General features: G+C 37.2%; 3 protein-coding genes, 1 non-coding gene and 1 pseudogene across 5 annotated transcripts; 2 read left to right on the top strand and 3 right to left on the bottom strand.

Annotated features, from left to right (window-relative positions):
- Positions 1-2,436: 2,436 nt before the first annotated feature.
- LOC113322009 (heavy metal-associated isoprenylated plant protein 3-like) lies at positions 2,437-9,312 on the bottom strand. Its single transcript, XM_026570046.1, has 2 exons — positions 8,578-9,312; positions 2,437-2,831 (listed from the first exon to the last, which is right to left on the bottom strand). The coding sequence occupies exons 1-2, from the start codon at positions 9,215-9,217 to the stop codon at positions 2,437-2,439; spliced, it is 1,035 nt and encodes a 344-aa protein (XP_026425831.1). The 5' UTR covers positions 9,218-9,312.
- Positions 9,313-10,092: 780 nt separating this feature from the next.
- LOC113288823 lies at positions 10,093-12,717 on the bottom strand (annotated as a pseudogene).
- Positions 12,718-12,812: 95 nt separating this feature from the next.
- Positions 12,813-12,884, top strand: TRNAT-UGU. The gene has a single exon. It is a non-coding gene; the product is annotated as a tRNA-Thr (tRNA).
- Positions 12,885-12,969: 85 nt separating this feature from the next.
- On the top strand, positions 12,970-15,675 carry LOC113288807 (ribosomal RNA small subunit methyltransferase, mitochondrial-like). Of its 2 annotated transcripts, XM_026537941.1 has the most exons (3): positions 12,970-13,253; positions 13,329-13,474; positions 13,579-15,675. In XM_026537941.1, exons 1-3 carry the CDS (start codon positions 13,025-13,027, stop codon positions 14,350-14,352), a joined length of 1,149 nt encoding a protein of 382 aa, XP_026393726.1. In that variant the 5' UTR covers positions 12,970-13,024; the 3' UTR covers positions 14,353-15,675. The 2 variants fall into 2 exon arrangements, with proteins under 2 accessions (XP_026393726.1, XP_026393719.1); XM_026537934.1 differs by having other exon boundaries at positions 12,970-13,474.
- A 393-nt stretch (positions 15,676-16,068) lies between these two features.
- On the bottom strand, positions 16,069-23,412 carry LOC113288801 (RNA-binding protein 28-like). The gene is made up of 17 exons (XM_026537925.1): positions 23,040-23,412; positions 22,869-22,929; positions 22,738-22,774; positions 22,423-22,553; positions 22,225-22,308; positions 21,652-22,123; positions 20,979-21,112; positions 20,590-20,729; positions 20,007-20,140; positions 19,871-19,925; positions 19,675-19,789; positions 19,059-19,557; positions 18,757-18,970; positions 18,226-18,296; positions 17,829-17,997; positions 17,409-17,535; positions 16,069-16,996 (listed from the first exon to the last, which is right to left on the bottom strand). Exons 1-17 carry the CDS (start codon positions 23,163-23,165, stop codon positions 16,308-16,310), a joined length of 3,258 nt encoding a protein of 1,085 aa, XP_026393710.1. The 5' UTR covers positions 23,166-23,412; the 3' UTR covers positions 16,069-16,307.
- Between the last annotated feature and the right edge of the window lie 262 nt (positions 23,413-23,674).

The raw sequence follows: 23,674 nt of genomic DNA, 5'->3' as shown, positions 1-23,674 counted from the left end.
GGGACTGGGCCCACCGGCCGGCCGGTCATGCTGCCGTGGCGGGTCCCACGCCTCTTCCTTGTTTGAGAAAACTTCCTCGTTTGAGCAAAACTCCTAATTTCCCCATATTTCCAAGATCAAAATTAATAATGTAAAATAAGGAAGAGTGTCACGGGACGGGACCACCGTCCGACCGGTGATGCCCTAGTCGTGACCGGTCCCGCAACCTCTTTAATTCCCTATTTTATTATGATTCCTTCTCTCATCTCATGAAACTCCCTCGTTTGAGCAAAAAACCTACTTTTTTCCATATTTCTCAAATATTACTCAAATCTCCAAAAAAAGCCAAAAGACAAATGGTCAAACGAATGTATGGACTTTTCACGAATAATATTAAAATATTATTATTTAAATATTCTCAAAATATTGGTCGCATCATCCAAGAAAAATTGAAAATTTCAGTCAAGATCAAACTCTTCTGAAAATTCAGAATATTGCTCGAACGTGCGGCGGAAAATATTAAAATTCTCAGAATTGAGCCACGAGCAACATGGTGACACGGGCATTCTACCTTGGTCATCCAAGTTCGGCCTTTTGGCTTGCAAGAAGCCGGTCCCACACATTTTCATAATTTTGACCTAATTAATCTTCGACAGTTCATATTGGGTTCAAACTCTTTCCAAACAACTTGGAATTTGATTAATTGACCATCAGCCGGTCACACGACCACCAAGGGCCGGTTCCATACCCCTTGATAGGTCCCTCCTCTCTCCATAATTAGATTTTATCAACTAATGCTCAGACGAGCACTATTCATAAATGATTAAACCAGCATTTAATCATTCTTTCACCAACTGGTCTGCAAAGAACTTTGGTGCTTTCTCATTCGAGCACATGGACGCTACATGGTCGGCCCATTATCCCATGTATTCGGTCCCTCTCTCAATCATTATTTGATTTTCATAAATCATCCCTCGATTAACAATTAATCAAAATTAGGGTTTTAAACTAAATGCTCTGAAAGCATAATTCTGAACACGTTCAAAGACCATTATTTTTATGTTGATTCAATTTTCAATATTTAATTCTTCAATCGAGCAATATTTGCTCAGACGAACAATATTGATTCAAATATCAATATTCATCATGTCGATTCAATTATCAACATTCATTCGAAAACCATAAACCTGTCTTAGCAGACATGCTCAACAATCACTCTCAACATAGCAGAATTCAAACTTATTCGAACTCCACAGTTCACCAATTTGTAGAAACATATAACACATTCACAATCCTTTTATCATCATTGATCTCACACACTTCTTAGTTTCCCTCCTACAGATCGACCTTCATCCCTCTTTGTGACCGAATTGACTCTGGAACGGCCATAGTCTTGGTTTAGGCCGGAGTATTACAGATTGATCTCTCGAACTAAAAGCACTCCTGTGAAGTGCATATGTTTGCAAAAAGTTAAGGAAATTTGCTCGTTTGAGGAACCGACCCTCGTCTCCCCACTTTTCCTCAAAAACCAGTAAATTGTTTTCTCTCATCAACACCGTTAAACTGAGGTGGTAAACAAATATATAAAGCCACTTCGAGATGTTACGTATGTTTCACATGGCAAAAGCGGGATATATAGCATGTTGGAAAATTGGGTCAAAAACTAAAGGATGAAAACAAACAGAAGAATGGTGTATCTCTGACTTCAATGCTCTTTCGTTTCTTTTAGACAATAATTCGACCTTTCCCAATTGATTGGGCGAATACAGTAGGCCATTATAATTATGCCTTTAGAAATCAATGAAGCACTAACACCATAATCGAATCCAAGAATTGTACTTCCTTGATCCGACTAAGAACACATTTTTTAAGGTTCTGATGTTGTCATTAGAGAAGAATAAAAACATCTAATGTTATAGCGGTAAACATAATGTATATGTTTTGAAAAAATTCTGACATAGTTGATCGGTATTTTATTTTAGAGAGTACTTATAAATCTATCGACATGGTATTCCCATGTTATCGTAGGAATTCAGTACCATATTTTTGTAGTATAAACTCAAACGATAATAAATTTGGAGAGAATTCTTTTTTGATAATATGCTCCTTTCAGGGAGTTATACATGTTTACATTACTATCAAAAATTAGTGATTCAGAGATACCAATCCCAATGTCTAACAATTATAATTTCGATTGTTTTTTTTTTAAAGATTGTTTTCTAAAGTGGTAGATACAGATATCATATGTCTCTAATTATGCTCATTTTTATATGAATGTCACAGCAATACTGAACCTCAAATTCATTATCATTCAGATTTATAAAGATTTATAAAATAAAATCGAAATTAAAAAATTGTCGGGGAAAAAGCATGACAACCCATATTCAGAATTTGTTTATGAGGTTGGCAACCCATGTCAACCTCAGAAATTATGTTCACATTTTTTCCCTAACACGATCACATAATAGAACAAAAATAAGGGTTTTCATCACTAAACATCTCATCTTGTCGAACATGGTCAACCCCATAACCATTTCCAGGACCATAATTATACCTATTTTCATATCCATACCCGTATTCATATACATTCCTTTGTCTTGGACCACCACGAGGGTGTTCATATATTTTAGCACCTTCTCCCTCTGTTCTCCAGCAACTCCCACCACCACCGTTTTCTTTCATCTCATCACCATCTTTCTCTTCACCGCCATTATGTGCCTTGGTCGAATAAATATGAACATCTCTTTTGAGTTTCTGTTTCAAACAAGTTGTGAGTTCTGTAACATCCATTGTTCCTTTCACTTTTACAAAATTATTGGCCTTATCAACGCGGAACGAATCACTATCAACTCCTTAGTACGACGTCATAAACTTCTCAATTTTGTTAATACTGTTGGAAAACGATTAATAAAAAAATAATTTTTTAAAGTTTTAATAAAAAATTATAATTTATTGTTTTATTTTGTGAATGAAACTTTTTAGTCCCACATCGTGGAGTTTCCAATTTTTAGTAGTTTTAAAAAACTATATAAAGCTTTTAGTCCCACATCGGGGAGTTTTTCTTCTTAAGTTGTATTTGTCAATTATATAAAGAAATTCACTACTTTTGTAAAATCGATGGGAAAGGGGTTGCTCTATATTTTAGAGGGACCCCTAAGGGAAAATATTTTATAGCGGTTTTTAAGCATTCGCGATTTTCCTTAACGGTTTTTTCGGAGTTGCCAAGCTCAAGTTGAGCATCTACTACATATGCTAGTAGTAGGTGTATTAGGGTGTTTTATCCTGGAGATATCCGTCCTGTGAGGGCTATAGCATCACTCTTGAGTGTAGCCGGGCGCTAATGTCTTAAGGACAGCGTGTTGAACACGTGACTCACTCTATTTTCCAAAGTTTTGCCTTGTTGCTGTTGCGGAGATACGGGGAGCTTGTTCGTTTCGTCAAAGCAATCACTTCCATTATAAAGGAGCTAAGTATCAATAACTTTTGCTTATTTTATTTTTCTTTGTTTTTGATTATTGCACCCAACAATCTTAAGACATTACAATCTTTTGTAATAATCGAAAACGATTGATTGGTTTGTGAATCATGGATGTTAATTGTGGAGTGAAAAAAACAAAAACGAATTTCTGGTCAGCTGTAGAGTTTCAATTTTATCTTTTAATCTAGAAGGAATTTCGATGAACCCTTTTGACACAACGTAGTAGACATCCTGATAGTTACCCGCGTAAAATATCAGAATTTTTGGAGTTGTAAAAGTATTTTTTTGATATTTTACAAAACAGAAAAACGTTTCTGAAAAATTCTGACGAGCAGAAATTGTTGTTAACTAAATTAATTTTTGTGGGGTAACCATGAGTTTTTTGAAACGCTGATTCAAACGAAGTTTGTATATATAGATGTTATATTCAAAACTCATATTTTACTTTCTGATTTGGAATTGTGATTTGTGAATAAAGGTGTCATCTCCGAGGGACATGGCTAATAGCCGCATGTGGTTGGAAACAAATCTTTCAAAGATGGCAAAGGTGAGAACATCGAACGCAACTCTAAGCATGGTCTTCATGATAAAGGTATATTTCGTAAACCTGAATCCGGAATTACTTTAGTTAAGGGTGAGTGTTATGTTTGTAAAATTTCTGGCCACGCGGCAGTAAATTGTAGACAACATAAAAACCTTAATAAGTAGAAAGTTAATTTTATTTAGTTGGAAAAAACTAGAACGAGTTTGGTGGCATGATGTCGGAAGTTATTTTAATAACCAATGTGAGAGACCAGTAGGTGGACTCTGGAGCCACCAAGAATGTTTGTTGAAACAGAGACCTGTTCACCTCCTATCATAGGATAGGGGATGTCGAGAAACTCTTATTGAGTAATCATATGCAATAGAGGTTGCATAAAAGGAAAAGGTCGAGCAGAAGCTCATATCTGTAATATTCTCACATTGAATGAAGTTTTCATGTTCCGAGCATATGCGAAAATCTTGTATCTTGTTCTGTTGTAGATGGAAAAATATTAAGATCTTAATTGAATCTGGAAAACTTGTTGTAACTAGGCAGTGATTTTTTAAGCAAGAGTTATAGGACTTTGGGTCTATATAAGCTTAACGGAAAAACTGATGATGTGAACGTAGTTGATTCTTGTGATATCTTTGTGTGATTGATTGTTTTACGTGGTAGACTTGGAACCGTAAACTTATAAGTCAATGCTTAACTGGCTAGCATAGGCTTCGTACCCAAATTTAGTTTGGATTTTGAACACAAAAGTGAAATCTGTGAAGAATCAAAATATGCTATAAAATCTTTTAGCACAAATGTTCAGAGTAATTCTAAGCCTTTAGAATTAATTCAGTTAGGCCTAGTTGACATGAGTTCAACCCAAAACCACTGTGGTAAAAGATGGTTATAACTTCCGTAGATGATTGTACGAGGTACTATCTTGTATACTTGCTTAGGATAAGGATGACGCCTTAGAAGCCTTAAGATGTATAAACTTGAAGTTGGAAACCAATTAGAAGCCTTGAACATAACAACCGTATCCTTAAGGAGATGATAATTTCCATGTTGATTAGTTCAGGATTACCTGCGGCCTTGTGGGGGGAGGCAGTCCTCTTAACTAGTATATCCTGAATAAAGTACCCTTTTAAGAATCAGATGAAACTCCATATGGTTTATGGAACGGTAGATGACCTTCTTATGAATGTGTCAAAGTGGGGGGCGTTTGACTAAGATTGTAATTCCTCTTCCTAAAAGAACTAGATTGAAACCAAAAATGTTGATTGTGTTTTCGTATAGGGTATATTGAGTATACTTCTACAAATAGATTTTTGGTTGTGTGTTCTGATTTTTTCTGACATTGGTGTGAATATTATTACGGAATCTAGGGATGCTGAGTTCTTTGAACATGTTTATTCTAAACCTGTACCTCATTAGAGATGTGTTGTTGATCCCCTAGATTTATCTTCAAATAGTCAGAACTTATTTTAAAGGAAGATGAAGTTGATGTTGAGCCTAAGAGAAGTAAAATAATTAGACTTGAGACTTCTTATGAAACCGACTTCATAACATGCCTAGCTTAGTCTGAGCCACAGACTTGTAAAGAAGCCTTAATATCTACTGAAACCCCATTCTGGTAAGAAGCTTCATTTAGTGAAATGGACTCAGTCCGTTGGAACCAGACTTGGGAGCTTTCTAGTTTACCTCCAGGTTGTAAGACCATGGGATGTAAATGAGTCTTTAAGAGGAAACGATAGGTAGATGAAACTGTGGAAAAATATTAAGCTAAGTTGGTAGCTAAAGGCTATAAACTAAAAGAAGGTGTAGATTTCCTTGATTCTAATTCAATTGTGACGGAAATTACTTCCGTTGAGATACTAATTGTTATTGCTGCCATAAAGAACGTAGAGATACATCAGATGGATGTTAAGACAGCTTTTTCTAAAACCGTGAATTAGGTAAAGAAATTTACATAGATCAACCTGAAGACTTTGTAGTGAAAGGTTGTGAATACAAAGTTTGTAATTTGAAAAATCTTTGTATGGTTTTCAAATAAGCACGTAAACAGTGACATGGAAAATTTAATCATGTGATAATGGATAGTGGATTTAAATTAATGAATCTGACAAGTATGTCTACAAGTAACTTGTTAAGGATGTCTGTGTAATTGTATGCGTATGTTGATGATATGCTTGATACAAACATAGATGTGATCAATTCCACTAAAAACATGCACTGAATGAGAACATTGACTTGAAAGACTTGGGCCCTTTTGATGTAATAGGGATGAGGATTAGAAGATAATCAAACATTTATAAGTCTTAGTCGTTCTCATTATGTTGAGTTGTGCTTAAGAGATACAATCAGTCTGATTGTAAACCTGCTTGTACTTCGTACGATTATTCTTGTAGTCTCAAGAAAAATAAGGGTAGTGGAGTATCTTAACTTGAATACTCAAAAGTTATAGGATGTCTGATGAATTTAATGAACTGTAAGAGTCCAGACATTGCCTATATTGTGAGTAAGTTAAGTGGATATAATTGTAGTCCAGAGCAAGAGAATTCAGATGCACTGAGTAGAGTATTATGGTACCTAAAATACTCTTTTGATTTATGAAAGGTATCTTGTTGTCCTTGGGACTTTATGATGCAAACTGGATAGTTGACTCAGAGGAGTCTAAGTCTACGAGTGGATATGGTTTCACTCTAACATGTGGGTTTGTTGTTGGAAGATTTCCAAACAAACATATCGCTCAATTCATTATGGAATCTGAGAGTATTGCGTTAGATAAAGCATGAGAGGGGGCCGAGTGCCTAAGATGATTTTTAGAAGACATTCCTCTTTGGCATAGGCCTGTGCCAGCTATATCTATACATTGTGTTAGCCAAGCTATAATAGTTAAAGCTAAGAAATAACTAATCTCAATCGGCGTTATTTCCATTGATTGGATAAAGTCCAAGGAGAATATCGCGCAATCTTTGACGAAAGGTTTGTACAAAGAGATAGTTAAAAATGCATCGAGGGGGTTGGGGCTTAAGCTCATATATTAAACTTGCCATGAAGGATACTCAACCTTGCTGACTGGAGATCCCATGATCAAGGTTTCGAATGAGACAACTAATTTGTGGTGGGTAAAGGTAAACACTATCAGAGATTTTCATTCTCTGTCCCTTCCCTATGGTGTAGACGTGATAGTGTGACTGCATGTGGAGGATGACTTTTTAATAAGTCTTAATGAGTTCTATAGTTTCAATTTAAGATTGAAGTGGGGTGTAGCAGTAACACTCTTTATGGAAACTCACCTATCTGAATGAGGAAGTGGGTCGCTTCCTGTGAGAATATGAGCTGATTCTCTAGAGCATTCTGAGAAACAGGATACGTCCAGGGCCAAAACGGACAAAACGGCACGAGCTTGGCAGCAATCTTGGAGATATCACCCGTGGTTGTTATCACGAATTACATCAAAAGCTAGCAGTTCAAGACATAGTTCACTGTCTCTAGCAAGTAATTCTGGTAATATCTCACTAAGCAAAGGTTCAAGACCTCATGGACACCTCTGCCTAAAATGGTATTTCCTGCGTTTTTTATGTGATTTTCATTTTGATGGTTTTGGTATTACTGGAACTTAGGACCTAAAGGTCACTAAGGGTTCACTAGTTCATGCTTTTTCACTTTGGTGAAAGATACCTATAGTCTCACCATGTGAGAATTAAAGATGAAAGCTCTCAATACTATTATGATTTATGCAATCCACAGTATGACCCTGGGGTCAACACACTTTTGTGTGAGGGAGAGGACGTAGAAATGACTAGTATGATTTCAACACTTGCACGATCAGTCTGTTTGGATCGTGAGGTTGGGATGTTTATTTACCAAGATCTATCTGTGTTTTCATGTTTTATTGAGTTTTCATTCATGTGGGGGATTGTTGGAAAACGATTAATAAAAAAATAATTTTTTAAAGTTTTAATAAAAAATTATAATTTATTGTTTTATTTTGTGAATGAAACTTTTTAGTCCCACATCGTGGAGTTTCCAATTTTTAGTAGTTTTAAAAAACTATATAAAGCTTTTAGTCCCACATCGGGGAGTTTTTCTTCTTAAGTTGTATTTGTCAATTATATAAAGAAATTCACTACTTTTGTAAAATCTATGGGAAAGGGGTTGCTCTATATTTTAGAGGGACCCCTAAGGGAAAATATTTTATAGCGGTTTTTAAGCATTCGCGATTTTCCTTAACGGTTTTTTCGGAGTTGCCAAGCTCAAGTTGAGCATCTACTACATATGCTAGTAGTAGGTGTATTAGGGTGTTTTATCCTGGAGATATCCGTCCTGTGAGGGCTATAGCATCACTCTTGAGTGTAGCCGGGCGCTAATGTCTTAAGGACAGCGTGTTGAACACGTGACTCACTCTATTTTCCAAAGTTTTGCCTTGTTGCTGTTGCGGAGATACGGGGAGCTTGTTCGTTTCGTCAAAGCAATCACTTCCATTATAAAGGAGCTAAGTATCAATAACTTTTGCTTATTTTATTTTTCTTTGTTTTTGATTATTGCACCCAACAAATACAATCTGCACAATGTTAATCAACCTTCAGAATAACAGTACTCATCACTTGAGGCGCCTGCTTTTTGACAACTTTCTTCTCATTTGGTGTTTCCTTTTCTGGTTTCTTAGGAAGAGGGGAAATAAGTTCAACTTTCTTTTTAGTTTTTAACGCAACATATTCTCTTAGTTTTACTGGATCAACTCTTTTTCCTATTACAGTTATCTCGTTTGTTGCACTTGCACTATCTCTTTGAGTTTTCGCAACACCTTCAAAACTTTGAACGGATTTGATAACTTTCTTAACACAACCATTACACTGGTTATGCATACCAACCTTCAAAACTATAGTAACCGTCTCTACTCCATCATCTTCCTGTTCCCCATTTTCGCCCTCTACAATCTTTTCACCTGTATCCGGTAGTTTCCTCCTTATTTTTCTTCTCTTCGTTTTGATCAGCATATAGGAATTTTTAAGAGTGCCAACAAATTTCGAACTCAAAGAATAAATACCAACACCAACTAATTTTACGATTCTTACCCCCTTTTTAAGTCTTCTCGTAAGAATTTTGGAAAAAATACCAAGATTTTGGCGACGAAACATGCTAGAGAGGCCTCTGCCCTGCAATTTTCTTCTCATGGTTTTGGGAAATTCTAGAATGTTTTTTACACGAAACATGGTAGAGAGGCCTCTGCCCTGCATTTTTCTTCCTTTTCTTTTGTAGTTTCGAAAAATTCTCGCTTTTTTTTTAGGGGGCACGAAACAAAGAGATTTTCACCCAATTTCCTAAGCTCTTAACTTTCTCTTGCTTCTGACCTAAAAAAACGCTATTCTTAATAGTGCTAAAAGAACCCTATTAAGAATAGCGTTTTTTTCTCAGCCGTTAGATAACTCATCCTAAATCTACGGACAAAAGAAAACGCTATTCTTAATAGCGTTTAACGCTATTCTTATTGGCGTTTCCATGGATTCCACGAACCCTTCCACGAAACGGTGGAACCTTGCTTGGATTTTTTGTGGAAGACCCCAACTTGGAAGCCATTAAACTTGACATTCCATGATTTTTCCACACTTGAAATAGGTTGGATTCCACCGTAAGACTTGCTCTTATATATACGTGTATCCCCTCTAGAACTTCTAAAAATATCCCCTCCCAACTTCTAAAAATAAAATTGCCACCTGGCATCTGTGTAAACTCAATTGGGGAACTTCTAAAAATAAAGAAGATAGTGCCAACAGGTGCCTTTAATTAACAGTTCGGGTACCTTTAGAAACTTTACTTCCTTGGAGTTACTACCTCCTAAAGAACATGGGAGAGGTGCTTCTGTGAAGGGAGCAATAGTCGAACAATCAACTCTCATGGCAAAAGTGCCACAGGTTCGAGGCAAGAACTACTCGGTATAAAAGCACCATTGTCCAAACAACCCATTTTGATGATGTTACTCAATATATACCTTTTTTGGCTACCTGTTGCGCGCATAAATGAATAATCTTGTCAGAACATAGCCAAAGTGTTAGTTTGTAAAGAATGGAAGTTACAGCGAGAAAATAAATGTAAGAGCAGCAAAAAGATGAAATGAAAATAACAGAAACCATATTATTTAGTCAGATTACAAGGAGATATAGTAACTTACATTCTTATACCTGTACAAAACTAAATGTATATACAGCATAACCAAGAACGGAGATTGGAGAGCAAGCCCATTGTCACGCACCTTGTCTTTCTGATCCTGCATTAGCTTAAGTATCTCTTGGAACAGAAACACTTAATACTTTCAAATATCCATTCAACTGAGCTTTAAGACTGGTCAGTGGAATGTAACGCACAGCAAGTTCATTTCTGACAGGTGACGGATCCATCCATTTTCTTGTCCACAACCTGTAAATTCTGTACACCGACACCAACTGGAATCACCAATCTACCTCCTGGCTTTAACTGCTGTATAAGTGCTTGCGCAATTTAGCTGCTGCACCTACATGAATAGCATCATAGAGTGCAAATTCTGGCCAACCAAGCCTTCCATCTGCAGTGCATATCAATAAACCCATAAGAACCAATAATAATCATATGACAAATTAGCATTGACGAAATTCATAATTTAGAAGAAATGATGGAACTGTTATCATCTTTATCAGTCGTATCTTTTCAACTTCTGATGGTTCTATGGTATCAGTCAATATGTAGGATGTCGGGGAGACTCCTGAAACTTAGTAATAATTTCTTGAACTAGTCAAGCATGAAAATATGATGTACGGTTGCCCGAGTCCGATCAATTAACTTATAAAACAAGAGAACTGATAGAAGGATATCAGATGGGCTGACCAGTATATCATGAAATGACAACACAAGTTCCACTGATCCTCTTTTAAAATGTCCTCATTCATGTTAAAATTGAAGGATAATGCATAGTCAATGTGTTACAGAACATACCACCGGCATGTATAGAGAGGGAGCCTTCCTCCAGGAATGATGCAGCTGCACGGTTTTTTATATTCTCAAGGGAAGTACTTGCCAACTCAGGTATGTGCTCGATGCCGATAGCATGCCCTTGGGATCCAACCATCACGGCAAAACATGCAGTCAGATGTCCCGTTCCTAAAAGAAGACCACAAGTAGAAAAAATGAACTATAAAAAATTGCACTATTCATAACTCCATATGATAACAATACAATCTGAGGTGACACAGTCCTCAAAAGTTGCAGTAAGTTAAAAATGTAGTTACTTGGTTTACAGGTACAATTATCTAACATATAAAAATGCTTCCATTTAGGGCGAAAAAAGTGTCATCTGGAATAGTGCTTATTGAAGTGATGAAACTAACAAGAAAACATGGGAACCCAGTTCATATCCTTGAACTTTTCTGCATTCTCCCACAAATATCAAAAATTTCAAGTTAGTCATTAATGAAATAATCGGAGGCCAAGAAACAAATTTTACATAGATCAGTCCTCTTGCAGGTCAGACCAAGGAGGGTTGGCAAAAAATGCAGACGAGGTGGAGTTTTGTGGAAATATTTGTAAGTAATACCTGTTTGTTGGGAAAAATTGTGCAAAGTTATCCCACCTAATGTTTATACAAACTTTATTTGTTTGGTGTACATTCTCACTAACCTACTCTGTGTTCATATTCAAGGACCTCACCTAGTTAACACTTAACTGGATGGAGCCAAATCCATGTTACACGGTACACCTTAGTAATGCAAAAGCAACTATGTAGAATACACAATTCTTGACTCAAGATAATTTAAATGCTAAAGCATGAAAATTAGGGTAGCAAGTAAAAAGATCCATTTACCTGATCCAACATCTAAAGCATGCATTCCTGGTTGCAAACTCTCCAATAAAAGTTCGAGACACGCAGCATGCATATGAGGAGCAGATATAGTTGCATTATACCCTGTAGCCAAAGGGGTATCAACATAAGATTGAATCCCATCAGGAACAAATAATCCCCTATTGATGCTCTCCATAACTTCAGCTACCGTTCTTTGAACTAATCATCCCATTCTTCTGTAATCGAACCACCATTGCTTCATTCTTACCCATATTCCCTTTTTTTTAAAACAACTCGCTGTAAAATCGTCATAAAGAATATCATACACAATATAATACCATAATGTCTCCATTTGTGGGTATGCAAAATTGAAATTTCATGAAAAGAACACAGTCTAAATATGTAATGATAATCAAAATGACAATCCATATGTCATGTTGTTGGTAAATTAGGAGGAGTTGTCGAGTATCGACCTTGTGAGTATTACCACACAATGACTTCCCTCATATTAGAGAGGCATCCACTGTTATAAGAAAGGTCAATGGAATTAGCGGCCTCAAATATGACAGTCAGGCCTGGATCAACTGGGCATCTACTCAAGTTGACAAGTTGAATCAAAAATCAAAATCCCCTTATGTATAACAATCAAGTCCGAATCATCATTTTTGCTTTTAATATATGAGAATAAAATTGTATATGGTACTATAAATAATATTCACAATTCTAAACTAACAGTTATTTTTTAATCAATTATCAAATGATCAACACCAAAAACAGCAGAAATTGAGCAATTATAGCAAAGGAAAGAGAGTCACCTTAATAATCAAGAACTGAAAGTTTCCCGTTCTGCAGAGTTAGGGTTTGTAGGAGGAGAAAGAAAGAAGTAGGATTTTTTGTTGGTTTGAGTGAATGAGTGGAGATATATGATGAGAGGACTGTTGATATCAACCGGGCATTTGGACGAGTTAGTGCCTTGTCACAAATCGTATATTATTCTCCAGCTGAGAAATAGAGCATGTCTCGCCCTTATAGCTCAGTGGTAGAGCGTCAGTCTTGTAAACTGAAGGTCCGCAGTTCAATCCTGCGTGAGGGCATCATTGGTTTTTCCCCCCGAACCACCCTTTCTTCTTTTTCTTCATTTTTTCTTTTTACATTATATAAACACAACAGATTCGAACATTCAAAAGAACGCCCAAGAATCACATTTTCATCCATCGAGAAAGCATAAATTCTGATGTTTAACATACCCAAATCCCTGTCACTAATTTTCACTAAAGAAATTCAGAAAACCAGATCACTCAGTTTTTTTTCCACAAAATCGAGTCGTCATTATAATCTGTTCAAAAAGAACGATGAAGACGATTATACAAAGGCAAAAAAACAGAGAAATCTTAAAGAGAACAAGGAAGAAACTAGAGAAGAAGAAAAGGGACATAGGAGTATTCACTTGCACAAAAGTAGAGGTCAGCATATTCTTACAAATCCTAGAGTACTTGATGCTATTGTAAGTAAAGCTGATATCAAACCCACTGATACAGTTCTTGAAATTGGACCTGGTACTGGTAATCTTACTCTGCGTCTCCTCGAGGTTGCGAAGAAAGTTATCGCTGTTGAAATAGATAAAAGAATGATTGAAATCCTTAATAAGCGTGTTTCTGAACATGGGTTTGAAGATAAAATCAATGTATGTATGCAGGAGGGGAGTTAGTTTTGTTGTATTAAGTGTTTGAAGAAATGCGTGACTGAAACTGTATTTGTTAATATTTGGGTTGTTTTTTGTTTTGTCAGGTTATATCTGGGGATGCATTGAAGGCTGAGTTTCCTCAATTCAATATCGTTGTTGCAAATATCCCCTACGGGATATCTTCACCACTTATAGCTAAACTTGTGTTTGGAGATTACTCGTTTCGAAGTGCAACACTATTATTGCAGAAAGAGTTTGTTCGGAGACTGTTAGCGAAACCAGGTGACTCTGAATTCAATCGATTGGCTGTTAATGTGAAGCTTGTGGCTGATGCGAAATTTGTTATGGATGTAAGCAAGAGGGATTTTGTACCTTGCCCTCGAGTGGATTCATCTGTTGTGAAAATCACTCCGAAAGATGAAGTTCCGGATGTTAATATGAATGAGTGGTTGGCTTTTACTAGAGCATGTTTTAGTAAGAAGAATAAGACTTTGGGTGCTACATTTAAGCAGAAGAGGAAGGTTGCTGAATTGCTGAGAAGATCACAATTGATGAATGAACGAGAAGAGACTGTGGTTATTGCTAGTGACAAGGGCGATACCGATGAAAGGGTGGAGGAAATAGATGAAGAGAAAGAGCAAGAGAGTGATGTGGAAGAATATGTGTCTGATTCTAGTTTGGGTACAGAGATGAGTGTGTTCAAGGACAAGATTGTTGAAGTTCTAAAAGTCGGTGGATTCGAAGATAAAAGACCTTCAAAGCTGTCAAATGAGGAGTTGTTGTGTTTGCTTTCTCTCTTCAATCGTTCTGGAATACGTTTTCATGATAGTAGACATGGAAATGTTGATCCAGGTGTTGTATTAGATGCATCTTTTTAAAGTTATACACTATGACTGGAATTTCAGTTGCTTGACATAAATTCCTGTGAGCTCATTTAATAGTCCAAAGGCATGGATCCAAACAGGTCCAAAGGCCTATTTATTAGCTAACCCAAATTTTGATTTAATGTTTATTTAGGGTTGTTCACATGAGTATGACGTTTGGAGAGGAGAAGTTGTCTCCAAGGAGAAGACGCAAACCGATGGTAGAAAATATGAAGAGGAAGACGATGAAAAGGAAGGAGCAGACCTTTGTTTTGTGCTATCCCAACCTCGTTGTTTTTAGAGATGTTGGCGAAATCTTGATGGAATATGAGAAAATCAGTTTGAACGTAGTAAGGATGAGATTAGTATGCGCCACAGCAAAATTTCTGACGCAATTCATCTCCATGGAAGGTAGAAACATTTTCCCCGATATTGTTCCAGCAGATTTTTGTACCTATCCTTCTGTAGCTATGGTATTGGAAGGTGACGAGGCTATTAGTAAAGTTCATCAGCTTACATCGGAAACGGAAAGATTTCCCTTCCGGTGGCCTGCCATCCGTGCTTACAGCAGTGTTTCGGTTCATAATGTGATAGAAGATTGTGAATTGTGGTTTTGTGCTGGCTCTGCTGATGACTGGATAGAAGAAGCAACAAAAAGCAATCATCTGGCGTGCGCACTCCCTGATGGCAAAACATTTGGCCCGGTTGATGCGGTGGTGGAGAAGTTGCGGGAACAGGATCTCCTTAGGCGCAGATACTTTGAGAAAGAGGCTTTATTCGGGAGTTTTTACAACAATTTTTACCATAAAGATCTGATTTTCTTCCTAATCAGGCCTTTGGCTTTCCAAAAGCGGTGTGTGGGTCAACTGCTATCCATTATTGAGAACATAGGTTTTGGCATCTTGGGCATGGATCTGGTAACAAAATCCGAAGTTCCAACCAGCGATGCATGGCCTTGCTTGTGGAATGTATTAACCATAAGGAAATACAAATAAACACTGAGTTGTAGAGATGCTCGTATATTGATTGACAAAGACGATGGCACGGTAGAAATTTGCAGTGACTTAGTTTACATGGGCAAGCCAGGTGATAGAAGTATGATCGGCCATTATTTCAAATTCGGTACTGTTTCCTGGCTGGATTCCAGCAGTGGTGCTAGCTGTGGGGGGTTTTTCTTGGCAACCTTGTCGAACCTTCAATTTTAAGCATCATGTGCTCTTATTCTTGAGTGGAACTGAAATTGTTAAATGTTGGGTCTGTTTTTTGTTTGGTTAGGTTGTATCTAGGGACGCATTTGAAGGCTGAGTTTCCTCAATTTGATATGGTTGTTGTTGCAAATATCCCGTACTGGACATCTTTGCCACTTATAGCTAAACTTGTGTTTGGAAATATTCGTTTCTTAGTGCAGCGCTATTATTGCAGAAAGAATTTGTGCCGAGGTTGTTAACGAAACCAGGTGACTCTGAATTCAATCGGGGACGAGAATGATGAAAGGATAAAGGAAGTAGATGAAAAGAAAGAGCAAGAGAGTGATAGGAAAGAACATGTTTCAGAGATGAGATTGTTCAATGAGAAAATTGTTGAAGTTCTAAACGTGGCGTTGTCATGATCGTATACATGGAAATCTTGATCTACATGTTGAATAAGATGACTCTTTTTCATGCTATGCTATAACTAGAATTTCAGTTGCATGACTATAACAAACCCAAATTGTATTAAAGAGATTTTGAATGAGGAATACTGAATGATCAACTAGATTTAGTGAAACTTGCACTCTTTTCTCACAGTTCCTTTCAGTTCAAAATGAACAGAACAAAATTTTCCGTAAAGGAATTTATAAAGTTACATATTAAACATAAAATAACTTCACCTCATACAACTTCAACCCATAGGAGCAGACCAGGTATGTATAAGATAGTTAATACAGCAGCAGCAGTAACAAATTCCTAGTAAAACCGAAAGCTAAAATACTATGAGAACCATCTTTTGAGTTGCCTAGAACCTTGCTTTTCACCAGGTACAGCAGTCTTGTTCGAATTATGCTGTGAGAACTTTGACGTATATTTTTCAATGAGCACATCAAGCTTGTCAACCACTTCTTCTCCCCCAGACTTGGACCTTTTCTTCGTTTTATTAGGAAACTTCCCTTCCCTTGGTTGCACCAAATTGATTTCATCCTGAAACTTCCTCTTTTTCTGACCAGTCTCAGCGTTCTCCTTTGGTTTCAATTCAGGTGCACGTGCTTCTTTATTAACCAACTTGGATGGTTTATTCTTGTTGGGTTTCTCTGTTGACTCTTCCGCCTTATCTTTTGCAGCAAACTTGGTCTTTCTTTCTCTTGCAGGGGTACCCTTGAACTTTTTGCCTGCGGGAGTTTCTCTATCAGTGGATCCATTAGGCGCAACATTTTCCCCTTCACCTTGTTTATCTTCATCCGTTTCCTTAGATGAAAAGTTACCACCTCGAGATTTGTGCTTTCCTAATTTGTTTGTGTCGTTATTCTGAGGAGTATCTTCCCTTTGTGATGTGGCAGGTCGTGGCAAGGCTTCTGCGCCGGAACGGGCCTGCCAATATTCTAACTTCTTCTGCCGTAGTTTCAGTGTCTGGATATTATCAAGGGCAAACTGAACAATTGGACGATGCTCAGGGCCAAAAGTTTCTGCAGACAACGCAGGTGAAATTAAAACAAAGAAATCAATTCCATCTTCTTAAAAGTAGATCTGCATGGTAGAAAATGAGGAATCGTTGTGTGCATAGTAGTGTGTATTTTATCCAGTTCATATCCAAATTCCCAGACAGAATGTTCTATTTCTACTCATCATTTAGATCACCTAACAAAAAATCAACTTGTTCTAAAATATGCATGTCAATGACCATAGCTTAATGATCTTTTTTCACCATCAACATTGTATGGTTGGTTTACGAATACTTGAATGAGGCGATGATGATTACTATTAGTAAAATTTTCTCTGGAAAGGCCCTTAATTCAATTACAAGTGGCTTCTACAACTCAACCAAAATTTAGGCTTTTATCTTAGACGTCAGCTATCTTACGTATCAGGAATACTTACCGGGATTATTATTAAGAACTCTCAGGGCCACAAGTGCATGCTGATGTTCCGTGAACTCAATGAAAGCTACTCCACGTGAATGGTTCTTGGGCATCTTTGCATCCTTGGATTCCTTCACGATCTTTACCTGCATAATCAACGATACAAGTCAATAAAATTTGTGACTTTCAAAATATTACAATATGGCACATAGATCAAGAAAATAATAAATATTACTAATAGGGCACTCATTAATTAATGTTAAAACTACAGGTCAGGGTTTTCCTGAGCTAGTCCATTTTCACCGCTCTGATTCTCTGAATATTCTACAGGGAAGCAAAAGCTACTAATTCATCCTTCTAATCACCACAGTAAGTTGGGTCAAGATATGGACTAAAGCAGTTCCAGTTACCGCTTACAAAACTGTTCTGCATAGAGTACCTGTTGAATGACAGGAGTTTGTTTGCTAGCTCTGGAAAGAACTGCATCTATAAAAATCTTTTTAAGCTGCTTCTCAGACATTGTCTTTGGCACATTGTATACGATGAGTCTAGTTTTTGAAACATGAAAGTTCGGAGATTGAAGCTTAACATTCTTTGACTTCTCCAACCTGAAAATGGCATGTAATACTCTACATAAATCCATCTATAAGAAGCTTGAAACCTCAACTTAACTTTAAGCACATACAGCATATGTTTACGATCTTTATTCAGAATATGAAAGAGAGAGAAAATGCTCTAAAACAGATCTCATTCACGTAACACATTTGCCACACAATATATCAAGTCACAGAGTAGTAAACCTGAGCTCTAGACCAGTACAAATACAAATTACTTACGCTTGACGTTTATTCATATCATGTGCTGAAACACCTTCAGCAGCAGGTGAACCATCGAGAATAACCCCTTCCTATTGAAAATCATGGAAAGGGGAGATGAGTTAGAATTGATAACTACTTATCATAATATATCATTGACACCCGGTAAAGAGAAAAACTTAACAGCTTCAGATTCTTATGTACTCATTAATTCCATAGGTATACCATGGTTGATGACTTTAAAGAATCCATATTCTTCACAAGCTTTGACAATAAGGGTTTTTGCATTAGGATTTAACAAATCAATTACTGGAATACCATTGGAAAAGCAAGTCTTTAGTTTATGTTGGTGTTTGTAGAAAAGATAGTGTTCTTGCTTACTATAAGAAGACAAATGGTTTAAAATAGTTCAATCTAACTCTGTCCCTTTACAAAAATCCATCAACACTTGACTAAGTATAGAAAACGATAGCATAATTATGCTCTAGCCCTTGATTGTCATATTCATGTAGTCTACAATCTTATTATCTCTGACAAACCAGAAGTTGATACCTTCGCAAGATAAAGGTTGCGTTGGTCAACATCCTCAGTCTTCGCCTTTTCAAGTTTCTTATCGTTAGCTGACTTCCTGTCCAAGGCCTTAAACACAGTTAGCTGTCTGCCTTTCAGAAAAATCCCCGAGTCACCTGTAGTCTGTGCTGCTGCAACCGCATCATCAGCCTGCGCTGGTGTACTGAACTTGAGAAAACCAGTTCCTGTTGGCCGCCTGCTCATACAGTACAAGAAAAATCATAAACAACATTCTGAAAGATAAACTTTGTTCAAGGTTGTGGTATTGTAAGTGTTATCCTTGCCTGGTGACTTTGTGAAGAACAGGCAAAAATGACTGTACTTCCCCGTATGCAGAGAACCGTTGCTTCACCTCTTCACTTACAGTATCAAATGGGAGATTGTTTATGAAAACAGTTCTCTGCCTATTGCTTTCTTCTTCCAACATTTCTTGCTCTGTCATTTCAGTCTTGCCAGGCCATTTAGGTTTCACCTCTGCTGCAGCCTTTTCAATCGTAGTAGTTACCTCGTCATTACTTGGAGGTAAAGCTGAATCTTGGCCAACAGAATCTAAGTCTCCTTTTCCGGAGGATGTGATCAAATTCTTAAGAACTTTCCTTGCAATGTCAGCTTCCTCCTCAAAATCAGCCACTTCAACTGGAACACCATTCTCAGTAACAGCAGAATCTTTTGTAGTAGTATCCCCTGCTTGAGGTTGCTGGGATTTTCTATCACCATCAGCAATGACATCTTCCATGTCATCACTACTGGTTTCGTCGTCCTCCTCGTCACTATCTTGTAGTCCTGGAAAATTTATTCAAATGTAATTGATGAAATATTAAATGGAGGTTACATAGCAAAAATAAGAAAACCTCCATTCAAAGCAATACCACAAATCAGATAGTTTTATAGAAACTATACCATCTTTATATGAATCAACTGCATTAGCACCAGTGGTGAATATTTTCTTCGGGATAGCCCAATCAACAGCGATGGGTCTTTTACCGAATTTTTGCCCATTTATTGTACGGATTGCCTGACAAGCAAACACATGATTTCTTGTGAGTATGAGTGCAATTAACAAGATACTGTTACGAACATGAGTCAAGAATCATACACTTTCAGCATCCTGCTTGCATGTGAAGGTAACAAATGCAAATCCCTTGGACCTTCTGTACAAGGAAAAAAACTAAATATAACCTTCCAAGATGATAAATAAACTTAACAAGTATTATATCGGCATTTGAATATACCCTGTGTCAGGAGCCTGAGGAATCAACACGTTCCACACAAAACCCGCTGATGAAAAGAGTTCTTTAATCTCACTGACTTTTGCCTGAAAAGGCATATTTCTGACAATAAGCTTCCATTTAGCAGTCTTGGAACCCTGCAGACAGAATTACCACCGAGTTTAATAGAGTTATTTAACTTGACCCTTATGATCTCAAAACATATCTGAAAGAAACAAATTCAACAACTACTTGTATGCTAATCATGTAACTAAACAAAGCAAGCTTTCTCATAAATTCACCAGAACACTACAAGTTCCAACTTGATCTCATAAGCCCAGATAAAAAACAGAACCACATATTCAGAGGAGCAATTAAAGAATACCCACAGGAAGCTATATAGAGGTCTGATCAATCTTATCTAGAACCAAGTTGTAAATGCGTAGTCAAGTTTAGAATATGCCTTTGAAACCGTAAAGCATGGAAGAGAAATCAAGTATTCAAACGTTCAGAAGGACCTAAGCAAGGAGCATTCAGAAACAGGATACACTGATGAAAATGTAATTGACATTCCAAAGTTGGTACCCCATCCTGGAGAATGTTATACCTCTCCACCCAACTGACGTGCCCAAACAGATGCACCCTTTATCTCTTGTTGATGCAACTTAGTAACCGCAACACGAGCTGATCTAACGCCCATGTAAATTACAGCTGCAGCATCCATCTTGCATCCATCTCGAGCAAGCGCTGAGTCATAAAACATGCATATGGCTTTAACATATAATTATATCAAGTATAAATGAATCAATTTCGATTAGTAGGATGGTTCACATAGGGTCAACAAGATGATGGTTCAAATTGATACAGAGTGTAGCGAACTGTACTGTGCCTAACTGCAATATAGCTAACCAGACTTGGTGATTTATTCATACAACAATGGATTTGGATTAGAAATACACAACAAGTTGAATAAGTCATGGGATAAACCATACTAACCATGGAGTTCAAGCTCTTGTTTTGGGAGAGGATATGTAACAGAACACACATCACCAACCTCTTTGGCACGACGAATAACTTCTTCAGCAATGTCAGCACTTGCGAGTCCACCAAATATAACTGTTCTAGCAACCCTTCAAAACAACAAAAGAAGCAGGAGGCGTAGCATAATGAGTATTTAATCTTCAGTTGAACATCCATAGACCAGAAAAGCAGATCTTCGCATTAGTTCCTCAGGACCAATGGGTCGACATCATGTCTAGCTCAGTTTCTATAAGACTACAATGACATGGTTACAAGCTTAAACTAAGTGTTCATAGAAACTCTAAAGGATATTTAAAAAACCGGTAGGTACAAATAAAAAGAAAAGTAAATTTAAATATTCTGTGCACCAACATGACTGTCCTGAAGTCTCCAAAGTCCAAGTAAAATATTTCATGATTCGAGCTTCTTTTTTAAGTTTTTATACAGTGACTTCACAAATATTATTGAAGATATAAAGAAAGGACTGGGATTGCTTATTAAAATAGTTTGAAGTTCTTTAAAAAAAAAAAACGCAAGAACTGATCAGTAACTGAACTTGTTTCGGGTTCATATAAACTTTGATACCTACAGGTATAACTCATGAAAGATGAGACGGACCCATGAGATTCGGAGAAATAAGATTTATTACCTCTGCTTTTCTGATGATTCCCTTTTAGCAACAGTACTGGGAGGCACAAGAGCTTTACCGGTTCCCTTAATCTCCTCTGAAGCCTTCCCTTTATCAGCAGCAGAAATGGACGAAACAACAGCTTTACCAGTATCCTTCACCTCTCTTGATGACTTCCCTTTCTTAGGAAGAGAATTGGGAGGTACAAGAGCTTTACCTGAAGGCTTCTCTTTCTCAACGAGAGAATCAGATGGAACAAGAGCTTTACCAGTTTTCTTCACCTTCTCTGAAGATTTCTCTTTCTCAGCAGGAGAATCGGAAGGAACAAGAGCTTTACCTGTTTTCTTCACCTTCCCTGAAGATTTCTCTTTCTCAGCAGGAGAATCGGAAGGAACAAGAGCTTTACCGGTTTTCTTCACCTTCCCTGAAGATTTCTCGTTATCAGCGGGAGAACTGGGAGTTACAAGAGCTTTATGGGTTCCCTTCACCTCCTCTGAAGAATTTTAAGAACATCAGTACGGCCAGCAAAATACTGAAAATCAAGATAATAATGGAAACAAAAGGTAAAGGGCATGAATATCTCTGCATAAAAACCTATTTCATGTTCATCTGAAATCTTCTCATCTTTGACACCGTCAGTGGAAATATCTTCCTTGCCCTCTTTTTTCTTAGAGTCATCTGCATTAATTACAAGTCAAACACAAATGCTAAGATTGGGAGAAGAAGAAGCCTAACATTTTGATTGTCAAAGTACATGTAAGATAGCCATTAATAAATACAAGAAGCTGAAACCTTGATTTGTCTTTGAACGCCGTTGCTCAAGGGACGCACGATGCATGGCATGTTTAACTGCAATTCTCCTCTTACCAACTGATACACCGTTTTTCAGCTCAATGGCACGGTCGGCATCTTCTGTAAGAGCACTACAAAGGGATCACAAATGATCCAATTAGCAATATTACAATGTAGAAAATGAGACAGAAACTCTAAACAAGTAGTTTTCTAAAACTAAAAAGATGCAGCTTTATGAAAAGAAAATCAACCTGACCATTGTGAAATAAAATGCAGTGATCAAACCCGAATTAAGAGTAAGGAATAAAATCTTACAATGTGACGTATGCAAACCCTTTATGAACATTTGATCCTGAAAACACAATTTACAGATATACATTAATAAAAACTCAAATCAAAGATTGGAAACAACATTCATTTGGCAATATTGAAGATGTTTTTCTTACCCTTCTGAGTGACAATGAAACAACGTCTAACAGGACCAATTTCACTAAATGTTTCTTGAAGCTATAAAATTTCACAATAAGGTTTAATTAGAGCTGTATTCATGAACAATCTTAACCATTAATCAACCAAATACAGATATAATAAAGAGAGATACAGTATTTTCAATCTACCTGGGCGTTGGTAAAATCGTAGGGTAAGCCGCTAACGTAGACTGTTGAAGGTGAGTGTTCACTATCTCTTGTACGTTTAACACCACCATCAGCGCCACCTTTTTCCATCCTTCTCCTCTTCCCCATCTCTTTCTACTGATTACAGAAACGACGGCAAAAAAAAAAAAAAAAAATTAAACCCTCAACCTAAGTAGATTCGTTCCAATTACGGATAGTCCTCGGAGGGATGGAAGAGATTGATGAACCCTAAACCTAAAATTAAACCTAAATACTAGTAGATGCCGTTGTTCTTCAGTGGTGTGGCGCCGTGTGAGAGAGTTGAGTTTGCAGCAAAAACCTCAGCAGCAAAACCCTATGTTCTGTCTCTTAGGTTTCACTTGGAAACTGATAACGGTGATGGTGAATGTAGTCAACGTGCTAAGGGGTAACCCATTAGAAGAGCTGACCCGACATTGAACCGCCGTTTCTATCCGACCAACCAATTTCATCGTGCACCCGCACCTGAGCTGACCAACGAAGGTTGGCTTGAGGCGAATTTTCTAACCTACATTAAAGCAAGTCTTACGATGGAATTCAACATATTGAAAGTTTGGAAAAAGTCTGGAAAAAGTCTGAAACGTTAAGTCTAGTGGGTT

Source organism: Papaver somniferum, chromosome 1 (genome assembly GCF_003573695.1).
Source record: "Papaver somniferum cultivar HN1 chromosome 1, ASM357369v1, whole genome shotgun sequence".
NCBI lineage: Eukaryota > Viridiplantae > Streptophyta > Magnoliopsida > Ranunculales > Papaveraceae > Papaver > Papaver somniferum.
The sequence above is the reverse complement of the archived record's forward strand: the minus strand, read 5'-3'. Positions and strand labels throughout refer to the sequence as shown.